We start from the raw sequence: 19,200 nt of genomic DNA, 5'->3' as shown, positions 1-19,200 counted from the left end.
TTCAGTGGGGTATTAACTGTTTCCCGGTTTCCCTTCCAGATCGATGATAGCGAGCCGGGTGCAGTGTGAGAACAAGCGGCTCCATCTGGAGCAGTGGCTCAAGCGAGGCATCGCGGAACGGTCCACCACCACGGCGACCTCGGGCGGGTTGGAGCACAGCAACAGCAAAACCAAAAAGGACGAGGCTAACACCAACACGCTCACGCGCTGCCGCAGCCTCGAGCTGCTGGACGACCATGACGCGATGCTGCTGGCGAACGGTGTCGACGGGTTGGTCGACGATCAGCTGCGCAAGGCTTCGACCCCCACGCGGCAGCTGTTCTCGCGCAGCATTGACTTCCTCGATGCGGCCACTAACGGTGAATCCGACCACCATCATGCCCATCGTGCCAACCATCGGCAGCAACATCAGCACCAGCAGGAGCTGGAAAGTCATCTGCGATTGCTGCAGTATGCCGCCGCCGCCGCCGCCGGTGGCCATCAGTCGGATGCGCTCGAAAGCTCCAACAACTCCAACATGAAGAACCACTCGGAGTCGGCCGAAACGCCCCCCATACCGGCGGACGGGGTAGGAGGCATACGGATATCACGCCGGCCACGCTCTTCCTCCATGTCCGGGCGGGAAAGCTACTCCTACTCCTCCGACAACAACAAGGACAATGATCGCGAGAAGCCTCCACGGCTGCTGAACGGGGGCCACGAGCTGCAGGGCGGGAAGAAGCGCTCCCTCTCCTCAATGCCAACCTCATCCACACCGACGTCGGCCATCTCTTCGAATGGGGCGGCACCGCCCGCAACGGCCAAGAGCGAAAAAGCCAAAGTCACGGAACGGCTCGAGGAGCTGCTGACCAAGACGAAAAAGATCCTCGAACTGGAAAAGATGACAAAGGGTGGCGGTGGTGGTGGTGGTGTTGCTGGTTTAGTGTCTTCCCCACTCCTCGGTACACACCCGAACACGGCCATCACACCGACGACGACGACGGCAGCGACCGACAATCGGTACGTGCTTGCGTTGGACAAACTGCGCGACATCCATCACTACGAACCATCGTCGGCCTCGAGCGGCTCGAAGCCTCTCGGACGCTCCGCCCGCGACTCACCCGGGTACGATATCGCACAGGAGATGGAAAAGATCACCAAATCACTGTTACCTGCCGCTCCGGTGTCGCCGGAAATTGCGAAAGACATTACCACGCGCAAGGAGCGCCCGACGACCGTACTGTACGCGTCCTCCTACCATCAACAGCAGAGCGTTCGACGCACCACACCGCAAGGTTCGTCGCCACTGTCCACAACGCCACTGTCCACGATGTCTCCCAGCTCATCACTGCTCGGTGGACAGACGGCCCCCTCGCGCAGCTCACCCTTGTTCGGGGCCGATCATCGGCAACATCATCATCTCGCCTCGACCAACTTCATGGAGGGCCAGCCGAGGGAAGAGCAGACGCGAGGGGAGGTGACCGCGGCGATGGGTGTGCTCATGAATGGGTTCTACTCGAACAGCTGCTTCGAGGAGGGACCGCCCAGCTCCTCCAACAACACCACGATCAAATCGGTTGGACCAAGCAGGCAGCAGCATCGGCAATCGGAAGAGGAGGATGAAGAGGAGGACGAAGAAGAGGAAGAAGAAGACGAAGAGGAAGAAGAGGAAGCAAAGGAAGAGGAGGAGGAGGAGGAAGAGGACGAACATGATGAGGAAGATCTGTCCGACCGGTGCGATCTATCGGCGATGGCGAATTTGGCCGAGCTGAAGGAGCTCAAGAGCCGCATCCTAAACGGAACGAACTGGCGCAGTCAGGTGCTGCAGAAGAGCGTCCAGGAGCTGCTAAGAAGCGGCGAGGGAGGAGTGGACACTGATGCGGGGCCATCGGAGCAAGACGCGTCCCAAACTCTGGGTGAAACGAATCGTGTCAAGTACATCATCTCGAAGCTGCAGCAGAGTGGCATTGGTGGCGGTGATGTAGCGGTCCGTACGCAGCAACATCAAGTGCCACCGATGGCACGCTGCGAAGACTTCTCCGACAGTAGTAGCGAAGAGGAGGAGGAGGAGGAGGAGGAGGAGGAGGAGGACCAGGAGGAAGAGGAACGACAGCACGAGCAGGTCGATCATGACGAGGATTGTGTCGATGGACCACCGCTGCCGATGAACGGCGGCGAGCTGGACCCGGAAAAGCCGGCCACAATCGGAACGGCGAAAACGCTCATTCAGCTTTACGAACAATCATCCTCGACGGCTGTAAATGGTGGTGGCGCCATCGGGAAGCCAGCGCCGGCCAACGGTCCAACTTCCTTCGCCAGTGTACCAAAGGATGCGTATTTCCACGAGCTGCCGGCGAGGAAGTTACTACCGCCGCCGGAATTAAGCTCCATGGCGGGATTGACGTCATCGCGCGTCCATCAAACGGCTAGGAGTCGCAATCCACTTCCATCCTATCTGCTGCAGGAAGGGGCTGGCGAGCTATTCCAGCAACAAGCTGGAGATATTCTCGAACAGCAGCAGCAGCAGCAGCAAGGTTACTTCGATGAGTTGCACTTCCAAAGCCATCATCGATCGCCGGTGACGGCGATGAGTTCGTATCCCATTCCGGCCGATGGCTTCCTTCCGCCAGTGGGACTGCCGACCCCGGTCAACCATCATCACCATCATCCACACGGGCACAGTCAACTCCAGCAGCAGCAGCAGCAGGAGAAGCTCCTATCGACCCGCAAGTACATGAATCCTTCCTCCGCCGTATCGCTCGCCAGCACGGGAACTCCTTCGCCCGAATTCCCGCTCTATCATCAGCATCAGCAGCCAATGCAATCGAGCAGCTCCACCACCACCATCCCCCCTCAACCTGCATATCCCGGTTCTGCCGGTACCGCCTCCGTCATCGGTGGCCATTCGCACGCAATGATGACGATGATGGCCGCCGCCGCCGCTGCCGGCCGCAAATCGGTTGATCAGCTCTCCTCGAACGGGGAAGACTCGGGCTACGTGAGCGGGAAGGTGAGCGAGATTCACATCCCGAGCGGTGGCGCCAGTCCGCTGCTTTCGGCCGGCGCGAGCAACGTCCTGATCATACCGCCACCGGCTTCATCCGGCTCGCCGAAACACTTCCTACCGTCGTACCCGGGCCATCATCATCACCATCATTCTCCGCTCGTGCCGGCGCTGCATCAGCGTGGGAATGGGACGCCGCCGCACCAGCATGGCAGCGTGGTGACTTCGATCGTTCCGCCACCGGTTGGGCCCGGTGTACCGCCGCCCGCGGGGATGCACCCAACGACGGGGCAAACGACCGCCCAGCTGCACGCCGCCGTAGAGCAGAAGCAGCAAGCGCTCTACAAGCTGGGAGCGTCGAGCTTGGTCTAAGTAGGCGCGTCCAAGTGCGTCGCTTGTGTACAGGTAGACAAGGCAGAATGTTGAATAATCGCTCTAGCAGTGTAAGCACGGGGTGGCTTTGAAGGACCGCTGCTCCTTCCGGTCCACATCTCCCCGCTATCTCTCTTTACGATGATATTAAATTATTTTTTCTTCTACGTACGGTTGTAATTATTATTTAGAACGCGCTCCTAGCGTGTCCTGTGTGTAGCCCTGTGTTACTGGAGCATGTGTTTTCTCGTTTTATAAAGAAACAAGGACGAAGTGGCCAACTTACAGAAGAGCGGAGGATGCTGTTGGTCAAAGTGAGATATAAATAAAGCTCCTTTTAAAGCTGAAAATATAATTGCGACGTGTTGGTGTTTTACCGTTTTAACTGACGATCTGAGAATCTTCCCCAGAAAGAGATCCGAAATTTCTCAGCTTATCTAAACGATCCAGTAGGCCATCCCTGGTCTTAAACAATTTCCACCACATTCGTCATCAACTTTGAAAATTCAACTGCCAAAAACCGTCCCCGAATTATTGTATGTTTCATCGCATATTTAATACTAAACAGGTATAGAGTAGAGAGTGTTGAATGAGTTCTCGCTAACGTCTGTGTGCGTAAAAATTGCCGAACAACAAAAGCTCTCGTTTTCCGGGGGTATGGGGAGGGCGGAAGGCGAACAACTAACTCACCCATCGCGCCCACTACCTATCTAACTAGCGTATCGTGATTCGTTTTTTGTTTATCTTTTAACTTCTTCGACTATTTTACCAAATTTTGAATCCTACACTGCTTTTTTTGTAAATCGAATAATTGGTTCTTCAACAGTTTGAGCAGCTGTTGCTCTCTCGCTCGCGCACTTTCGCTCACAATTAACGTAGACGCACACTTACAGTAGCAGACATACACTATTATTACACGTCTCTAAATGTCGTTTTTAAAAGCCTTCTTTCAAAGAAAGCTACGAAACACGGGTTCTCTTTACACATTTGTTTTCTTTTGTTGCCTGTTTTGTTGCTTCGTTACAAATGGGATTTTGTCTTAAAAATTGCCTGTACATCTTAATAGGGGTGAGAGGTTAGCTCGTCTTAGCTTTTATCGCTCGTCCCTCTTTTTTTTTTTTGCTTCGCTCTACAGCTTCGCTTCGCAAAATAGCCTGGAGGAACAAATCGGGTGGTAATGTGGGACACGAGCGCGGTTCGATCGAGCGACTAATCCTAAAAGGGACAGCTGGTGCTACCGTTTTTTACGCGCAGCTGGCAGCTTATTAACAAAACAAAAAAGGTTTGGGAAAGAAAAATACACACGCACACACTCACGGACAATGGAAGCTGATGGGCGGCCGCTCCCCTCTGGCCCGCTTCCGTTGCCTGTGCCGTCAACGCTGGCACTGGTTGCACGGTTACAGCCCTTGAAGTATGAAATTTCCAGCACCGCCGGTCGCCCTCTACGAGGTAAGCGGAGCGATGCCAACCTGGCGCGGATCGGTAACGGGACCGGCCGGTGTGTCCAGATTCTTCAACAGCATCGTCAGCCAGTGCTTGGTGGATTTATCCTCCTGCAGACAGGCGGTGAACGTACCGTCGCGCAGCTGATCCGGCAGGCACTGGCGTAACGCTTCTCGGGCGCTGCAAACGAATGCGAAATTAGCACTGCTGCGTAGTTGCTAGGGGTAACCAACACCGTAAGCCTTACCGTGGATTGTCCGAAAGTCGCAGGTAGCAGCGTACGACATGCTTCAACAGCCGTGCCGAAGGTTCCTTGGATAACGATATCACCATCTTGCCCTGCGGAAATTACAACACACCAGTTACGATTGCGAGTTTTTTTCCGTTTGCTAAAACACAACGAAACACGGCTGCGCTTACCAAAATGATGGCGACGTGTGAGAACCGATCGTACGTGTGGCAGATGTACGACAGCCCACTGTCGTCCAGCAGTATCTTCTGCAGTATGAAGGTGGCCACCGTTTTGCTCAGCTCCGATCCGGCCTCCATGATGCGCAGGCACAGTGGAATGATTTCCGTCGTCAGCAGAAACGTGATCACTTCCTGTTCGTCGGTCTGCAAAAAAAAGAAGGAAAACTCCCCGTCAGTCCTACCGGGAGGGGTTTTGCCTTCTGTGTTTTTGTTTACCTTCACCAGCGCACCGATGACACCGAGCGACGTCAGCCGCAGGTACTCGAAGGGGCGCGTCTTGGAGGTCGTGTGCAGGAACGGATACAGGAAGAGCGGAATGTGGGCGGCCAGGAAGGCGGAGCGCGTCTCCGGATGGGAGGCGACACACTGCAGCAGGGCCAGCGCATTGCACACCCGGTTCGACTGGTGCGCGGTCAGGGTGGCCGGATTGATGGACGGGTAGATGTGGATGATCTCCTGCAGCAGGGCGGCCGTCGTGCCGAAGCTGTGCCACAGCATCGGGGCCAGATCGGCGACGGATTCCCGCTTCTTGCTCAGCTCGAGCAGGGCCGTCTCGCGCGATTCCGGATTGGACAGCTCGTTTATCCACTGGAACACCTTCTCGGAGTTTGACGCCATTGGTGGCAAATTGCCAGCCTGCTGCACGACAGCCATTTCCGAAGCACGATTTTACACGCTTGTGAGATGCAAAGCAAACGACTGCGGTTTGTTGTATGGTGTTCGGGCAGATGCTTCACCTGGTGCAGCACAGAACGCTCTCGAAAAATAAATCAAAGGCAGTGTGTTGGATATTATTTTTTCACTCGCACAGCAAATGGGCAAACTCGACAGCGGTGCAAAGGACGAGTGGCTGTCAAATGGTTGCGAAGCGACTTTTCAGCTGTCAATTTGTTGTTGTGGTGGGGGACTAATGCAGGGTTCGTGTTGTATTGCAGCTGCGCTAGCCGTACGGTTTGTGCTAGCCGGTTTGTGTCTTGGCTAATATTGGTTAACGCTTTTGACCTAGTGTCCGCTATAACAGCCCGAAACGAGATGCCGGCGAGTTTACCATTGATCACAACTCCATTCTCCACAACGTGATTTAGGTCTTTCACGAATGGACGTAGGAAATGTTCTACTTTGGCCGGATTAGCTGATCGACAGTACATGCCGAGCAGCAAGACGGGAGTGCCCGGGAGATTGTGAAGTTGCAACGTTGCAACGAGCGTTCCGTCGTCTGTTGCTAATGGAGCGATGCCCTTTTCCTCCACAATGGGAGTATTAAAAAAGGCGTGGATATCTCCCTGTATCTGGATGTCTGTCGATTGGTGTAACAACAGCAGCAGATAGGTTACTTTTTTCATAACTAGCTCGTCACGGGCTGTCCTATCTTTGTATCCAGCAACGTGTTCCATAGAGCGATCTCTCGGATTAACGTGGTTTTCGGCTTCCGGGTCCACTGCAATCGTACCATCTGTTGGATACTGTATTTCCTCTACATCTCACATATCCGTAGCAGTTGGCTAGCCAGTTTCTATAGCTAAAGTTGAGTATTAATTAAATTGTTCATACAAATTCTACAATCAGTAGCACTTACCTGAAAAATTACTCTTTTGTTGTTGCCGGTCTGTATACACTCGCTGTAGATCTTCCAACTTAATGAGCACTTTCGCAAACTTGGAACGCTTTCTATTTTTCTTTCTCCGCTTTAGGATTCTCATTTTCGAGTGGGCAACTTAAATGCTGTATCTTTTGCAAAGAAAATTACCACAAGTTTAGCAAACCAGCCACTCGAGCGACGACTGTTTTTTTTTTGGAAAATTTTAACCGCGACTTTTGACAAGATAAAATGCAGCTGTCAAACCAAAGTGACCAAGGTGCGTACATGTATGGACAGCTTGGGCATTTCAAAATTGCCGTTACCTTGAGAGGCTGCAACACAGATCAAAACGATTGTTAAATTTTACCACAACACATTGAACAACGAAATTAAAGACATATCTAGACACGTCACATCTATTACGGGAGCATATTTATTGAGAAAATTTGTACGTAAGCAATCGCTTTGGGCGCTTTTGGCAGTGGGGTATGCATTTTGAATCGACAGACGCTTCGCTACCGTTATTTGCTTGTTTTTTTTATTGTCGTCAGGTGTGAATGTTATTTTTAAGAGAAAATTGTCCTTCGACCTACACAGCGGGTGCAAAACTGCTGGGAAGTGGTTTGAATTCCACCGCTTTAATTTATTTCAGGTTGTTAACCAAACAAACTGATCCCTACATACTTGCTCGAAAAGAAGTCATCAAACATTGAAAATTTAACAGAGAAGGAAGCATTTTGCCTTTGCTTCGTGTTCAAGCAGACAGTGCTTTCCATGCGCTTGTGAACAGAATCACAGAACCCCCTTAATACGTTATACGATCGGAGAAAGTAATAAATATTAATTATTGGCTCAATATCTTCCGGCACTGGGGAGCACTGGCACGAGAGACAGCAATTGTCCGAAGGGAAGGCGCCACGCATTGTTGGGCATTCCTCCCAATTATTACTTGAATTCTTGCGCTCCGCGCTCGCGTAGACGCATTTCACATGAAAAAGTGAACCAAGTGCAGACGATCATTGTACTCTAAATAAGTTTGGAAACGCCACACGTTAAAGTCAACTAATGTACAGAACATGAAACAAAAGGAGTGAAACTCCCAAACCTTTCATACCTCCCAGCTGAGTTGGGATACATCACGCGTAAAACTGATCGCACTACGGGCAAAACCATGCTACGTTTATCCTACTAATTTAAATATTAAATCGATTTCGTAACTGCAACTGTCTCTACACCACCAATCCTAACGGCTCTGTTCTCTTCCTTTCGAAAAGAAAGTTTGGTGCAAGAGCATGTGAAAAACGCTACTACAAAACACGCAATTTCCAACCCAAAGTGCTTTCAACTTCTATGACTTGGGCGCAGGGCGCACCCGCTTTCGCGAACTCAGCTTCCCCACGGCGAATCTTTCGGCACAACACATGCTCGTCTCACTTCGTAAGTAGATTTGTTTTTGTTTTATGTTGCGACACTCTCTACGAGAGAGGATAAGTATTATTATTATCATATTTCTTTGCCTTTAATTATCGTGCTCCTGTCGCTCGCTCCTATACACGCCTCACCGTCACCGTCCTTGTTCTTGTTTCGCTTTTAAGTCCCTTTGGGGCGAGGGGGAGTTGGTGGTGCGTTGGGCGTGAGCGATCGGAAGGAAGGAAACGGTGGGACACACCTCACCGACGACAGCATTTTCAACGTTTTTTTCTCTCGGGAGGGACACGGGGGGTTGTTGTATTCTATCACTCTAAAAGCTATCTGTCTATAGTTTTTAACTCAGTTACTATCGCAGAGTTTGGTAGTTTTTGGTTGCTAATATGTGTTCTTTACTCGCTATCTCCTTCTTTCTCTCTCGCTCTCTCTCTCTCTCTGTCTCTAGCTGTCCTCCTGAGGTGACCGACTATCCGACCGGCTAGCCTTAATATCGCATAGAAATAACCGCCGTCTCCCTCCCTTGTCCATTGTTTCTCCTTGGTTCGATTTTGCCGGTTCGGGACTGAATGGTGGTGAGCTGTTGCTGCTGCTGCTGGTGCTGATGCGCGCACTTTCTTCTTTGCGTTTGCGAAAGTCACGTGTGTGTTGGCGTGTGAGTGTGTGTGATTAAATTATCCACTTCGATGAAAACTTATGCTTAGAGTTTTTGCAAAGGATGCATGTGTGTGTGTGTGTGTATGTTGACGGTTTGTGTGAATTAAGTGTGTTTGTTTGTTCCTCCCGGGCTTTACTTGCTGGTGGCCTTCATCAGTCCATCGGTGGACATGGACTTGGGGCGCTCGATCGGCAGGCCGAGGGCACGGTCCCACACGAGCGAGGCCAGCACGCCGAGGGCACGGGACACACCGAACAGCACGGTGTAGTAGTTCATCTCCTTCAGCCCGTAGTACTGCAGCAGCACGCCGGAGTGAGCGTCTACGTTCGGCCACGGGTTCTTGACCTTGCCGAGCTCGGTCAGGATTGGGGGCACGACCTTGTAGATGTTCGAGACCAGCCCGAACAGCGGATCGTTTGGCAGGTGCTTGAGGGCGAACTCGCGCTGGCAGGTGTAGCGGGGATCGGTCTTGCGCAGCACGGCATGACCGTAGCCGGGAACGACCTGGCCCGACTTGAGCGTCTTCCAGATGAACTCCTTCACCTTGTCCTCGCTGGCATTGTCGCCCAGCTCCTTGCGCAGCTTCTGCAGCCACACCAGCACCTCCTGGTTGGCGAGACCGTGCAGCGGACCGGCCAGACCGTTCATGCCGGCGGCGAACGACAGGTACGGGTCGCTCAGGGCCGAACCGACCAGATGGACCGTGTGGGCCGACACGTTGCCGCCCTCGTGGTCACTGTGGATCGTCAGGTACAGGCGCATCAGCTCGGTGAACTTCTCGTCCTCGTAGCCCAACATCTTGGTGAAGTTGGCGGACCAGTCCTTCTTCGGGTCGATCGCGCCGATGCCCTTGCCGTCGCGGTACGTGTTGCGGTAGATGGTGGCCGCGATCACCGGCAGCTTGGCGATCAGGTCCATGCTGTCCTCGTACACGTACTCCCAGTACTTGCTCTTGTGCACGCCCTCCGAGTACGCCTTGGCGAATTTGCTCTCGTGGTTGAGCGCGGTGACGGCGCAGCTCAGCTGCGACATCGGGTGCAGCGAGGTCGGCATGTTGTTCAGCATGGTGACGACGTGCGACGGCAGCGCGGCACGGTTCGCCCATTCGCGGGACAGCGCATCGACCTGAGCCTTGGACGGCACGTCGCCGGTGATCAGCAGCCAGAACAGACCCTCGGGCAGGGGCTCCTGGCCACCTGGAAGGGACAGAAAGAGAGAAGAGAAACACATCATTAGTAGAGAAGTGGAATGAATCAATGTTAAAACGATAACTTATTTGAAGGACGGTAATTGCATCACGGGTCACGGTTTGTTTAATGGGTATTTCTAACGATCTTACGTGGGACGGTGGGTGCGATGCAAATAATATTTACTAATATCTTAATTTCCCTTCGTTCTCTTTCTACGTACAAATTTAATTGAAGATTTAACGAAGAAAAATATAAAATAATTCATTGCTATCTGAGTCCAATGCCCGATCAAACTGACTGCTCACTGCTGATGCCCATCCGAGTACGTTTTACATACGTCCTTGGCGATATTACTCAACTCGCGACGGCTCGCGACTCGTAAGCGATTATTCAATCGCCCGGAGAAGTAGATGCATTTATGCATCTCATGAGTCAGTGTCTTTCCACAGACGAGACACGATCGAGCCGTCTCTTTCGATTCCAGTCCTCCCGATTGGAACGTGTTTGTTGCTCGATTCGATTACTTCATACATATCTCAACATAACAAAGACCCCCGCTCGCCGCTTGCAAATGTTGTGCAATCATGTGTTTAAGGGTGGCTTACCTGGTGCCTTCGGGAGCACCTGCTGGCACTCGGGGATGGACAGGCCGCGGAAGCGGATACCCTCATCAGGGTCAAGCACGGACGTTTCGCACACCAGACCCTTGATGCCACGCATACCGCCATACATCTGGAATGTTCCGAAGAGAAGCAATTAGAGTGTGATAACGATGTCATGGCTGAAGCAGGGCGAGTAGGAATTGGAGGTTTGGGAAAAGCGCAGATAAGGAAAATAAAAAAAATCAAATTCAGCGAGAGTATTTTTATCTATCTTCGTTACGAGGATTTTGTACGAGGTTTCTTCTAGTGTGCGTCAAGGTTTGGTCAACGCTTCCAAGAAAAGTGTCGTCAAGAATGTTCCAATGTCCCCATTATGATCGGTGCCAAATTTTTCGCAAGAATCATATCATTTCTTTTCTTCTTTTCGTCTCATCTATCAGAACCGAGGAGGTCAATTAAGAATTAACACACTAACCGTACCATGACTGTCGTCGGTACTCAATGAAACCAGAACGATCGTGTAGCATCATTTCAAGACCGTTTAATGGTCGTGTGGTGTACGATCAACGGCTGTGCTTCTGTTAAGTGAAGCACAAACACAGAGAACATGCAGGCAAAGAGGCGACGACGAAGGCCAGGGACAGGCATCGCACCATTCACGGCGTGTCTCGCCTTGAGGCGTTATTGAACTTGACTTCATTAAACGCCTCTCCGCCTCTCTTTCGCTCGCGCTGGAGCAGCATTATAAGCTAACACGCTTCAATAGGGAACGGAATGGAAGAAACCTGTAAAATGATTGAAAAAACGGCAGACGAACGGCGGCACCGGCAAGCTGGGGGAGAGATAAGTTAAGTCCCGGTCCGATCGAGTTATCACGCCGACGTCGTATGTGTGGCCCCTCGGTCAGCTGACCGCGTTCGCGTTGCAGTAGTGCCACCACCACACGCTGTGATGTCACACCGCAGGGTGAAATATGAAAAAAACAGTAATATGTGTCTATTTTTTTCCTTCCATTCCCGTTCGTGAACACACCAAAAATTGCTAATTTATCAGCTCCGCCATTCCGGGACACACCCGCCACATGGAGTAGCCGCAGCGTAGTAGCACCAACACACACACACCTCCGAAATACGTTAGCCACGTTCGCGGTGCCATTAGCGACCAAATATAGCCAGACGTAATCGCCACGGCAAACTCATCCAAGGTTCTGCAAAGTGTGCTAATGAGCGATGGAAACAATATTGCCGGAAAGATGGTTTTTATGTTAGTTCTAATAGACAGAAAAACACAAAACAGTGACCATCGTCATGTGATCGCTCACGGGAATGCTTTGGGTCACCTGTCAACCAGAAAACAGATCTCCATTGAGAGGGTTCATTCCGCCGAAACGGACAAAGATAAGGGCTCAAACTTTAAGCACAACTAGAGAAGGCTTTATCATTTGCCTTTCCTCTATGGCCTTCCCGGTGTTGTTATCTTGTCTTTTTTAACAAGGTGAAGTAATTTCATGCCCTTCAAATCGAACTCAAAACAGAAGTAGTAGCTCACGCAAAAAGGCCCGACAGAGAGGTAAAGCCCCATATAATTGCAGGGGAATCATTGACTATCCTTCGCGCAAGCGTGAATAAATCACCATGAAACGGATAAGAAAAAAAGCAAGGCATTACGCCAATTACATCAATTCCGTAGCCCAATGCTTGCAACCGTAGAATAAAAACGGCGCTACAAAGTGCACAAACATTATATTGCACACCTACCACCCGCGCTTCTGATAGAGAGTGGCAGCAACGAGCCACCGGGTATAGTAGCATGTGCGCGGAAATTATTGGTAAACACGCTATCATCATCGGGTTCACTGTCAATAGCAGTTGGACGCATCATCATCGTCATGAAAATCCAAAGTACACATAAAGCGGAGGGTCGCGTTTGCTGATTGCAGGGCGGAAAAAGGGCTAAACCGGTTGTGGGGAGTTTGGGTGCGGGCGCGCGAGGAAATGGAAGTACCGGCACGTGACATAAGTTGTTCTTTCTTGTTATGGTGGAGTTTTTTTTCTAACTATTACCCCTTTTACTCTTGAGGTACAAGTGGATTCTAATGATAAGCTAGATGCGGGCTTGAGCCGGCATGAGGAGTCTGACATACTGATGACATTGAGAGTCATCCGAAAAGGTGGTAAAGGAAGGTATAGCTAGAATTTGCCGCCTCTGCGCTAATATGTTACTCCAATTTGACTGAAGAGAATGCGCTAGACACGTTTTTTTACGTTTGCTAATCTGAATTGGCACGTTATTGCCGTTATGCTAGTGCAATATCTTCCATGACCTTGACTAATAACAGATTTTGATCTACGACAACAATGATCTGTTGATCATAGCAGCTTATAGAACCGTGCCACTTGCCATCCATCATGCGCACAGTCATTTGTAACTACATTTAACGGGGGACAGATGCTTTTCAATCGTCCCTTTAACGTTTGTCTTGCACTACGTGTGCCCAATGAACCGTCCGACGATGACACGCTTCAGTGATTACGCTGCCCGCAGAGTAAGCGCAGCCGGTCTGTCGCAGTGTGCCCGTGGCGGCGGCAAACCAATTGTACGCAGGCCGCAATTTGATAGCTGTCGTTTAACTCAATTAGAGAGAGCGAACTCTCGACGGGCAGGCAGCAAGGGCACGCGTGCCACGAAACGGATCAGAGATTGGAGATCTCCACACAACCGATTCGCAGCCGCAGCCCGAAGCCCGAACGACAGGTTTGAGTATAACCTTTACCGCCGATACCCCTTCCTCCCGGGGTCAGCGAGTTCAAGCGATGTTGGCATCTTCTCACATTCAAACATAGCGCGACTGCGAACAATCTCCACCCAAGTTGGGTGCATTCACATTCGGGTGCGATTCTAAAATTAAATCACCTTCGCAGCGCGAAAGTAGTCAATTCCTGGTAGGCCTGTGCAACTCTCTACACCTCCAAAGCTACAGGAAGGGAAAGGTACTAGGGATGCGACAATCGTGAGTGGGAACACTTACCATGTCGACGGTGACCTCGCCGACTTTGGTGTTGCCATGCTGCTTGCGGAAGTTCTTGACGCGCTCCTGCTCCTTCGGGATCTTCTCCGTGAGGACAGCCTTCAGGTCTGTGCTGTCGGATGCATTGCGCACGAAGGTAGCGATTACCGGCAGGGAGTTCTGCAATTGTAAAAAAAAAAAACAAAAATGGAGAAATAAGATTGAATAAAAAATACACTACGAACGCACGGATACGATGTCTGTTCTCTGACGTAAAACTATTTACAAAACAAACAAGAGAGGACGTCCAAACTCAGGAGCAGATAAAAACGGACGCAGAAAAAGACCAAAACAAAATGTGCTTCGATAGCACGGCTGTGCTCGCTCTTCGCGAAGAATATTCCTGCACGTGTAACTCGTCCGTCGGCCGTTACACCATGTCCTATACGTCCGTGGTGACTATTATTAGATGTCCTCCGTTCGTCACTTGGGTAGGAAAAAAACATCCTCCAACTGCGTCCCAACGTCGGTAGGCCTTTCTTTACGTGATCTATTCGATCAGGAGGATCAGATCAAGAGGTTAAAATGCTTTACACAACCGTCGATTTCACGTACTTCTTCTCGCATACCATGCCTTCCCAATTGACGTATGCAGTCGGTATCTTTTAATGCATTCGCTAGGACTTACTTCTCCGCGTTGTTTGTCAGACAGTATCTCGACTTATCTTCACAATTCACACGCCGCTGTTGTTTGCAGAAACCAAATTACTTCAAAATTCTCTCTCCAGAACATTCCACAGAGTATCTCCTATTCAAGCCGTCATGCTTTGGCGCATCATCGTCCACATGGCCTTCAGAAGGTATGGTGCTTACGTACACACAAAAAAAGTGTAGGTTCGGTTTGCGCCAACTCATTCGTTGGATCTTAACCAACCCTTAAAAAAGGAATGGAGGGAGCTAAAACCTGTTTCAAACAGACGGAAAGATTCGGTGCCCAATGTCCCCAGTACTCTTGGCGATTGGTTTCCAAAATTGTCGAATCAAGTCGATTCATCCCACAGCGACCATGCCCGCGTGGTGTGAAATAGATACATAAACGTCCGTACAAAAGAACCGGTTATGTTCTCGCCGTCCCACTGTCCACTGAGAGTATGCGACAACCAAATCATTAACTCCCTAGTCCCTCTCTGCTCTATGATGGTGATGGTATGCTTGGAGGAAGCTCTACAACGCGGCTAATGCTCCAGGAAGCGCCCAAGCGCCCAAGGATTGGGGTCATCATCATCATCATGCCGACAAAACGTCGAGCGATGATGTAACAGCACCCACCCAACCATGCCTGCCTGCATTACCTAACGGTTCTAATACACACCCACCTCGCAGGTTGATGCTTGTTGCCAAACGATCGATAAGGTTGGCATTTATTCTAGACCAAAAATAGGATCATCGCGTGCTTGAGCATGCCGGAGAGCCGTTGCACCAATTAGCTATCGAACACACGCTAATTATAGGACTAGGGAAAATCTCCTAAACCCGGAACAAGTTGCAGCCGAACTGCTGCAACCTTCCTCAACTTGGGAGTGGGGTCAGGAAAAAGCTTTCTCTTCGGGTTCACATGCAATAAAATGCGGAAGACTGGCACACTGCCCTACCACCGTACTCGGTGTTTGTAGCGTCTGTTTGAATGTACCTTAGACGACTTTGTCTCATCGATCATCTAGAGGATTGTCCTTAGCGAGTCCTCCATTCGCAATGTCATCACTAACGACAGCCAGCTTCGTGTGTTTGCCGAGCGCCGCCGCTGCAATGCCGCAAGTCGTTTAAAACATTTATTGCCATTTAATTCTCCACCATGCCGTTTCTGGCGCGAGTCGTGCACCTCAACCACGGTTAAAGAGCTCTACGTAATGGTGGGGACATAAAAAAAACATCCCCACCACTCGACACACACACGCCTTGGGACTTGGAGTGAAGCGCGTCCCCGGCAAAGGTCTCGCTGGATCACCTGATCTGTGCGCGGCAGCGGAATCATTTTCTACGGTCGTGCACGAGGTTCGCGCCCTCGGTTGTAGTGGACCGGCGTGGTATTGCGCTACGCAACTCGCGCATCTATCGCGCGCTTCGCGAATATGAAGCTGTTGATAGGAGATTTCTTATCGCGCCATAGTGCTACCGGCCAGCATGATGATGATAATGGACGGAGTGCGGTGCAGCAGCAGTCACTGCTGGCATTGATGGATGGAGGGGAAATCTTTCTTCAAGAGATTTGTCCATTCTTTAAGGCGAACGATGTTACCCGGAACACGTTCTCGTGCGAAGATAAACTCTACGCAAGGTAAAGGTCTACTCCTCCGTGCTGAGCTTATCGTTGGCATTGATTTTTATCGTACCAAACGTCACCGATTCCAAATCGTGAATAATCGTGGCATGTTCCACAATACACACATACATAGTATAATATGTTGCCGCCACCATGGCCAATGGAACAATCGAAGCACGATGCGTAAAACATTTACTTGCGCTAGCATACGTTGCGTAATAACACCACGAATGGCACTATTATTCGTCAAAATTCCCCTACTACTGTACCCCACGTAGGCTATCGTTCTGGTGCGATTTGGATACGCACACGAAAAGGCAAAAATCGATAGCTTTAACGATTTCTTTTCGGTTCTTGGCGCTAAAACCATCCGAAAGGTTCAAGCGCACGACATTTGCAATGGTAATGAGGTGGTCGAAACTGAACTTTCGAATCTTTTGTTTGACCACCTTCGTGCTGTTGTGTTGCCGATTTCGAAAAGAATCAAACATATTCCTTACATTTTCCCAAACCAAAGTTTGGCAATACTTTCCCGTTATCTAACAGTTCATTCACGTGCGCGGGATGTTCAACAATAACAAAAATACTCTTGTGCTTCTAGAACGGCATTTCTAACTGACTAGTAAAAATACACGATAAACACACCCATACAAACGTCCACAATCGCGCACGACGATGCAGACCGAGAGTTATCTAACATTTTTCCACACAAGCGAGCTTCCCTCCCGCTCTTTGGGGGGGGGGGGGGGAGTGTAAGCGAAAAACGAAAAAAGGGGAGAAGTCGTGTTGGATTGCGTCAAGTGACGACACGAGCGAGGGTTTTTTTTTTCTCTCTACGCAACGAGTTTTCCTTCTGCGCGCGCTCCCTTAATTAGTACTGTCCGTGTTGTTTCTCCTAAATCAGACCTAAATATTGTAAATCATTTCTTATGGAACTCTTAGAATCTTTTTTCTGAAACCAATACTTTTTATCGTCGAAACTTGTCCACACACACACATGTACCGTGTTGTGCAAGTCCCACAAAAGAAACGTACTCCGCGGTTAGTATTGCTTTTTTACGCCTCTTTTGGTCCCTGCTGTTCGCCACTCGAACACAATTATCTCATCATCGCCTGAGAGCCTGTGGGGAGCATCGAAGGCAACCAGCCGCCGCCCTCCGCACAACACTCGTGTGTGTGTGTCTGTGTATGGGGCTACTTGATAATTAAATCCACGTTTTCCACGCTTAACCTTCGGCTCAACCTTGCGAGCAAGCTCGCAACACGGATGAAGGATTTTCTTTCTTTCTCCCCTTATTTTCCTTCTGGACAGATTGGTGGGGGAAAAGTCTGGCATGAACTTAGGGTCAAGAATAACCACACCAACCCCCCGGGGGCAAGTTTTCACCGAACCATACCATCACATTTTCACTTGTGCAAGCAGGAACGCTCTTTCTCTCTTCAGTCACATGTTATGTAATGTGGCCGATTTCTCATTGAGGAAGCAACTTTTTTCTTTGCCAAACACCGCATATTCTGGACCCAACCAATGCGATGACGCGTTCAACATGTTCAGAAAATCACTGCCACTCGCACACACATTAGCACACGACACACGCACCCGTACCGTATGTGTGAGCGGGGACAATAGCAATCCGAAAGGTTTCAAGGACTGGTTCACTTCCTTAGGCCAAGTTCACGGGTAGGGTCCTGAAACCGCGTGCCAAAAAAAAAAACCGCACACATTGCCAACTCTGCTTCGGCACACACTTTGGAAGAAGCTTCTCGATAGCGCCGTTTTTTTGCGGAGCGTATTCCCCCCGAGAACGGACGCAACGTGGACGGATGGTGATGATGATGACGAAGAGTCCAACTCACCTTATTGGCGGCACAGGCCAACTTTGATGCATAAATACGGCTGAGGGCCATTGTTGCTGGTGCTGCTGCTGGTGCTGCTGGTAGTTGCTGAAAGAAAGTGGCGAAAGGAAAGGTGTCGGTATAAGTGTCCTCTGGCCGCGCTGTGCGGAAACTGATGCTCTAACACGGGCAAGTGTCGGTGGCGTGTGACGGGCGATGATGGGGCTGCCGGTCGTTAGCCGGCCGATCGCGCACCGTAGCCACGGAATCGACCAACTTACTTGTCTTTTCGCTGCCGATTAACGCTGCGCGAGTACTGAAACGCTTTTCGACCACTTACCTATTTGTGGAAATGCTAATTTCCGAGAAAATCCCGAGCGCGCAAGTCGACGACGGTTTCGCGGGCGACAAGAGTAAAAGTAGAGATGGGACTGGGTACGGTTGGAGCAGTGCGTTCTTTTCCATCCCACTGCAGGTGGATAGGATCACTGGCTGGGGGTGGTATTGTGAGACTGTCAATAAGGCAAATCCAAAATGAGCTTTTTTTCCATATCGCAAGTATAAAATATAATTCTAATAATTTGCTTATTTAAAGCACAGCACACATTTTGCGAGTAATTTTGAAGATTGGCTTGCGAAAATAAATCCCTCGGATCGGAATGCTATCCGAATGCTCATCACTAGCAGAGAGGTGGAAAAACGCGCTCATGCGTTTGACGTTTGGCAGAACGGTTAAGCCGTCGCTACACACGACATGTTTTTGGTGTCAATCTGCGTAGCTCGAGCAAACTGTATCAACTGTCATCTTTTTGTCTGAGCTTGGATCGAATCTCCGACCACGAGCGCTAATCGCTATTTTCTTAATTGCTGAAACATTTCAATGTCTCTTTGTATTCCCTGAATTTTGGCGCTAATTTTCTTCCCTATATTTTCACGCACTTTCATTTACTCCAGCTCCGGTTTAACTATGGAACCGGGTTTAATTCAGGATCTGTTTCAGCTTATGGGCTTGTTCTAAGGCCGGATAGGTTTAGTACAAGTTTCTGAAGCTTGATAGGCTTAATGACGAAGGACTAATTTTTCCATCTTTAGATAATTTCATTAAAAAATAAAGTTTTACTGAGAGCTAGTTTACGCATTTTATCACACAACGCTCGCTTTCCTACGAGCTCTCGTTGCTTCCCTCGGAAATGTCCAGTAATGTGTTTGTTCAGCCTCCACTCCATCCCAACCACTGAGCTCGCGATGCTTACACGCACATATTTACCGAGCATGCGCACATCATTACGGACCATTTCACCGGCGCGGAGT

The 19,200-nt window shown here is 50.2% G+C and overlaps 3 protein-coding genes across 4 annotated transcripts in view; 1 reads left to right on the top strand and 2 right to left on the bottom strand.

Moving 5' to 3' along the window:
* LOC121598301 overlaps positions 1-3,710 on the top strand; it is a 48,615-nt gene extending 44,905 nt beyond the window's left edge. The window contains exon 7 of the mRNA XM_041924928.1: positions 40-3,710. Within this exon, the coding sequence (XP_041780862.1) occupies positions 40-3,355 (3,316 nt within the window). The 3' untranslated portion in view covers positions 3,356-3,710. The remainder of the gene's footprint in view (positions 1-39) is intronic.
* A 628-nt stretch (positions 3,711-4,338) lies between these two features.
* LOC121599996 (CCR4-NOT transcription complex subunit 9) lies at positions 4,339-6,159 on the bottom strand. Its single transcript, XM_041928180.1, has 4 exons — positions 5,489-6,159; positions 5,222-5,416; positions 5,049-5,140; positions 4,339-4,981 (listed from the first exon to the last, which is right to left on the bottom strand). Exons 1-4 carry the CDS (start codon positions 5,924-5,926, stop codon positions 4,801-4,803), a joined length of 906 nt encoding a protein of 301 aa, XP_041784114.1. The 5' UTR covers positions 5,927-6,159; the 3' UTR covers positions 4,339-4,800.
* Positions 6,160-8,307: 2,148 nt separating this feature from the next.
* LOC121599196 (probable citrate synthase 2, mitochondrial) lies at positions 8,308-18,340 on the bottom strand. 2 transcript variants are annotated; one of them, XM_041926813.1, is made up of 5 exons: positions 18,230-18,340; positions 17,911-17,997; positions 13,755-13,913; positions 10,730-10,856; positions 8,308-10,130 (listed from the first exon to the last, which is right to left on the bottom strand). In XM_041926813.1, the coding sequence occupies exons 2-5, from the start codon at positions 17,959-17,961 to the stop codon at positions 9,067-9,069; spliced, it is 1,401 nt and encodes a 466-aa protein (XP_041782747.1). In that variant the 5' UTR covers positions 17,962-17,997; positions 18,230-18,340; the 3' UTR covers positions 8,308-9,066. The 2 variants fall into 2 exon arrangements, with proteins under 2 accessions (XP_041782747.1, XP_041782746.1); XM_041926812.1 differs by having other exon boundaries at positions 18,171-18,284.
* Between the last annotated feature and the right edge of the window lie 860 nt (positions 18,341-19,200).

Source organism: Anopheles merus, chromosome 3L, assembly GCF_017562075.2.
Source record: "Anopheles merus strain MAF chromosome 3L, AmerM5.1, whole genome shotgun sequence".
Lineage (NCBI taxonomy): Eukaryota > Metazoa > Arthropoda > Insecta > Diptera > Culicidae > Anopheles > Anopheles merus.
Note: the sequence above shows the minus strand (reverse complement) of the source record. Positions and strands in the feature narration are given on the sequence as shown.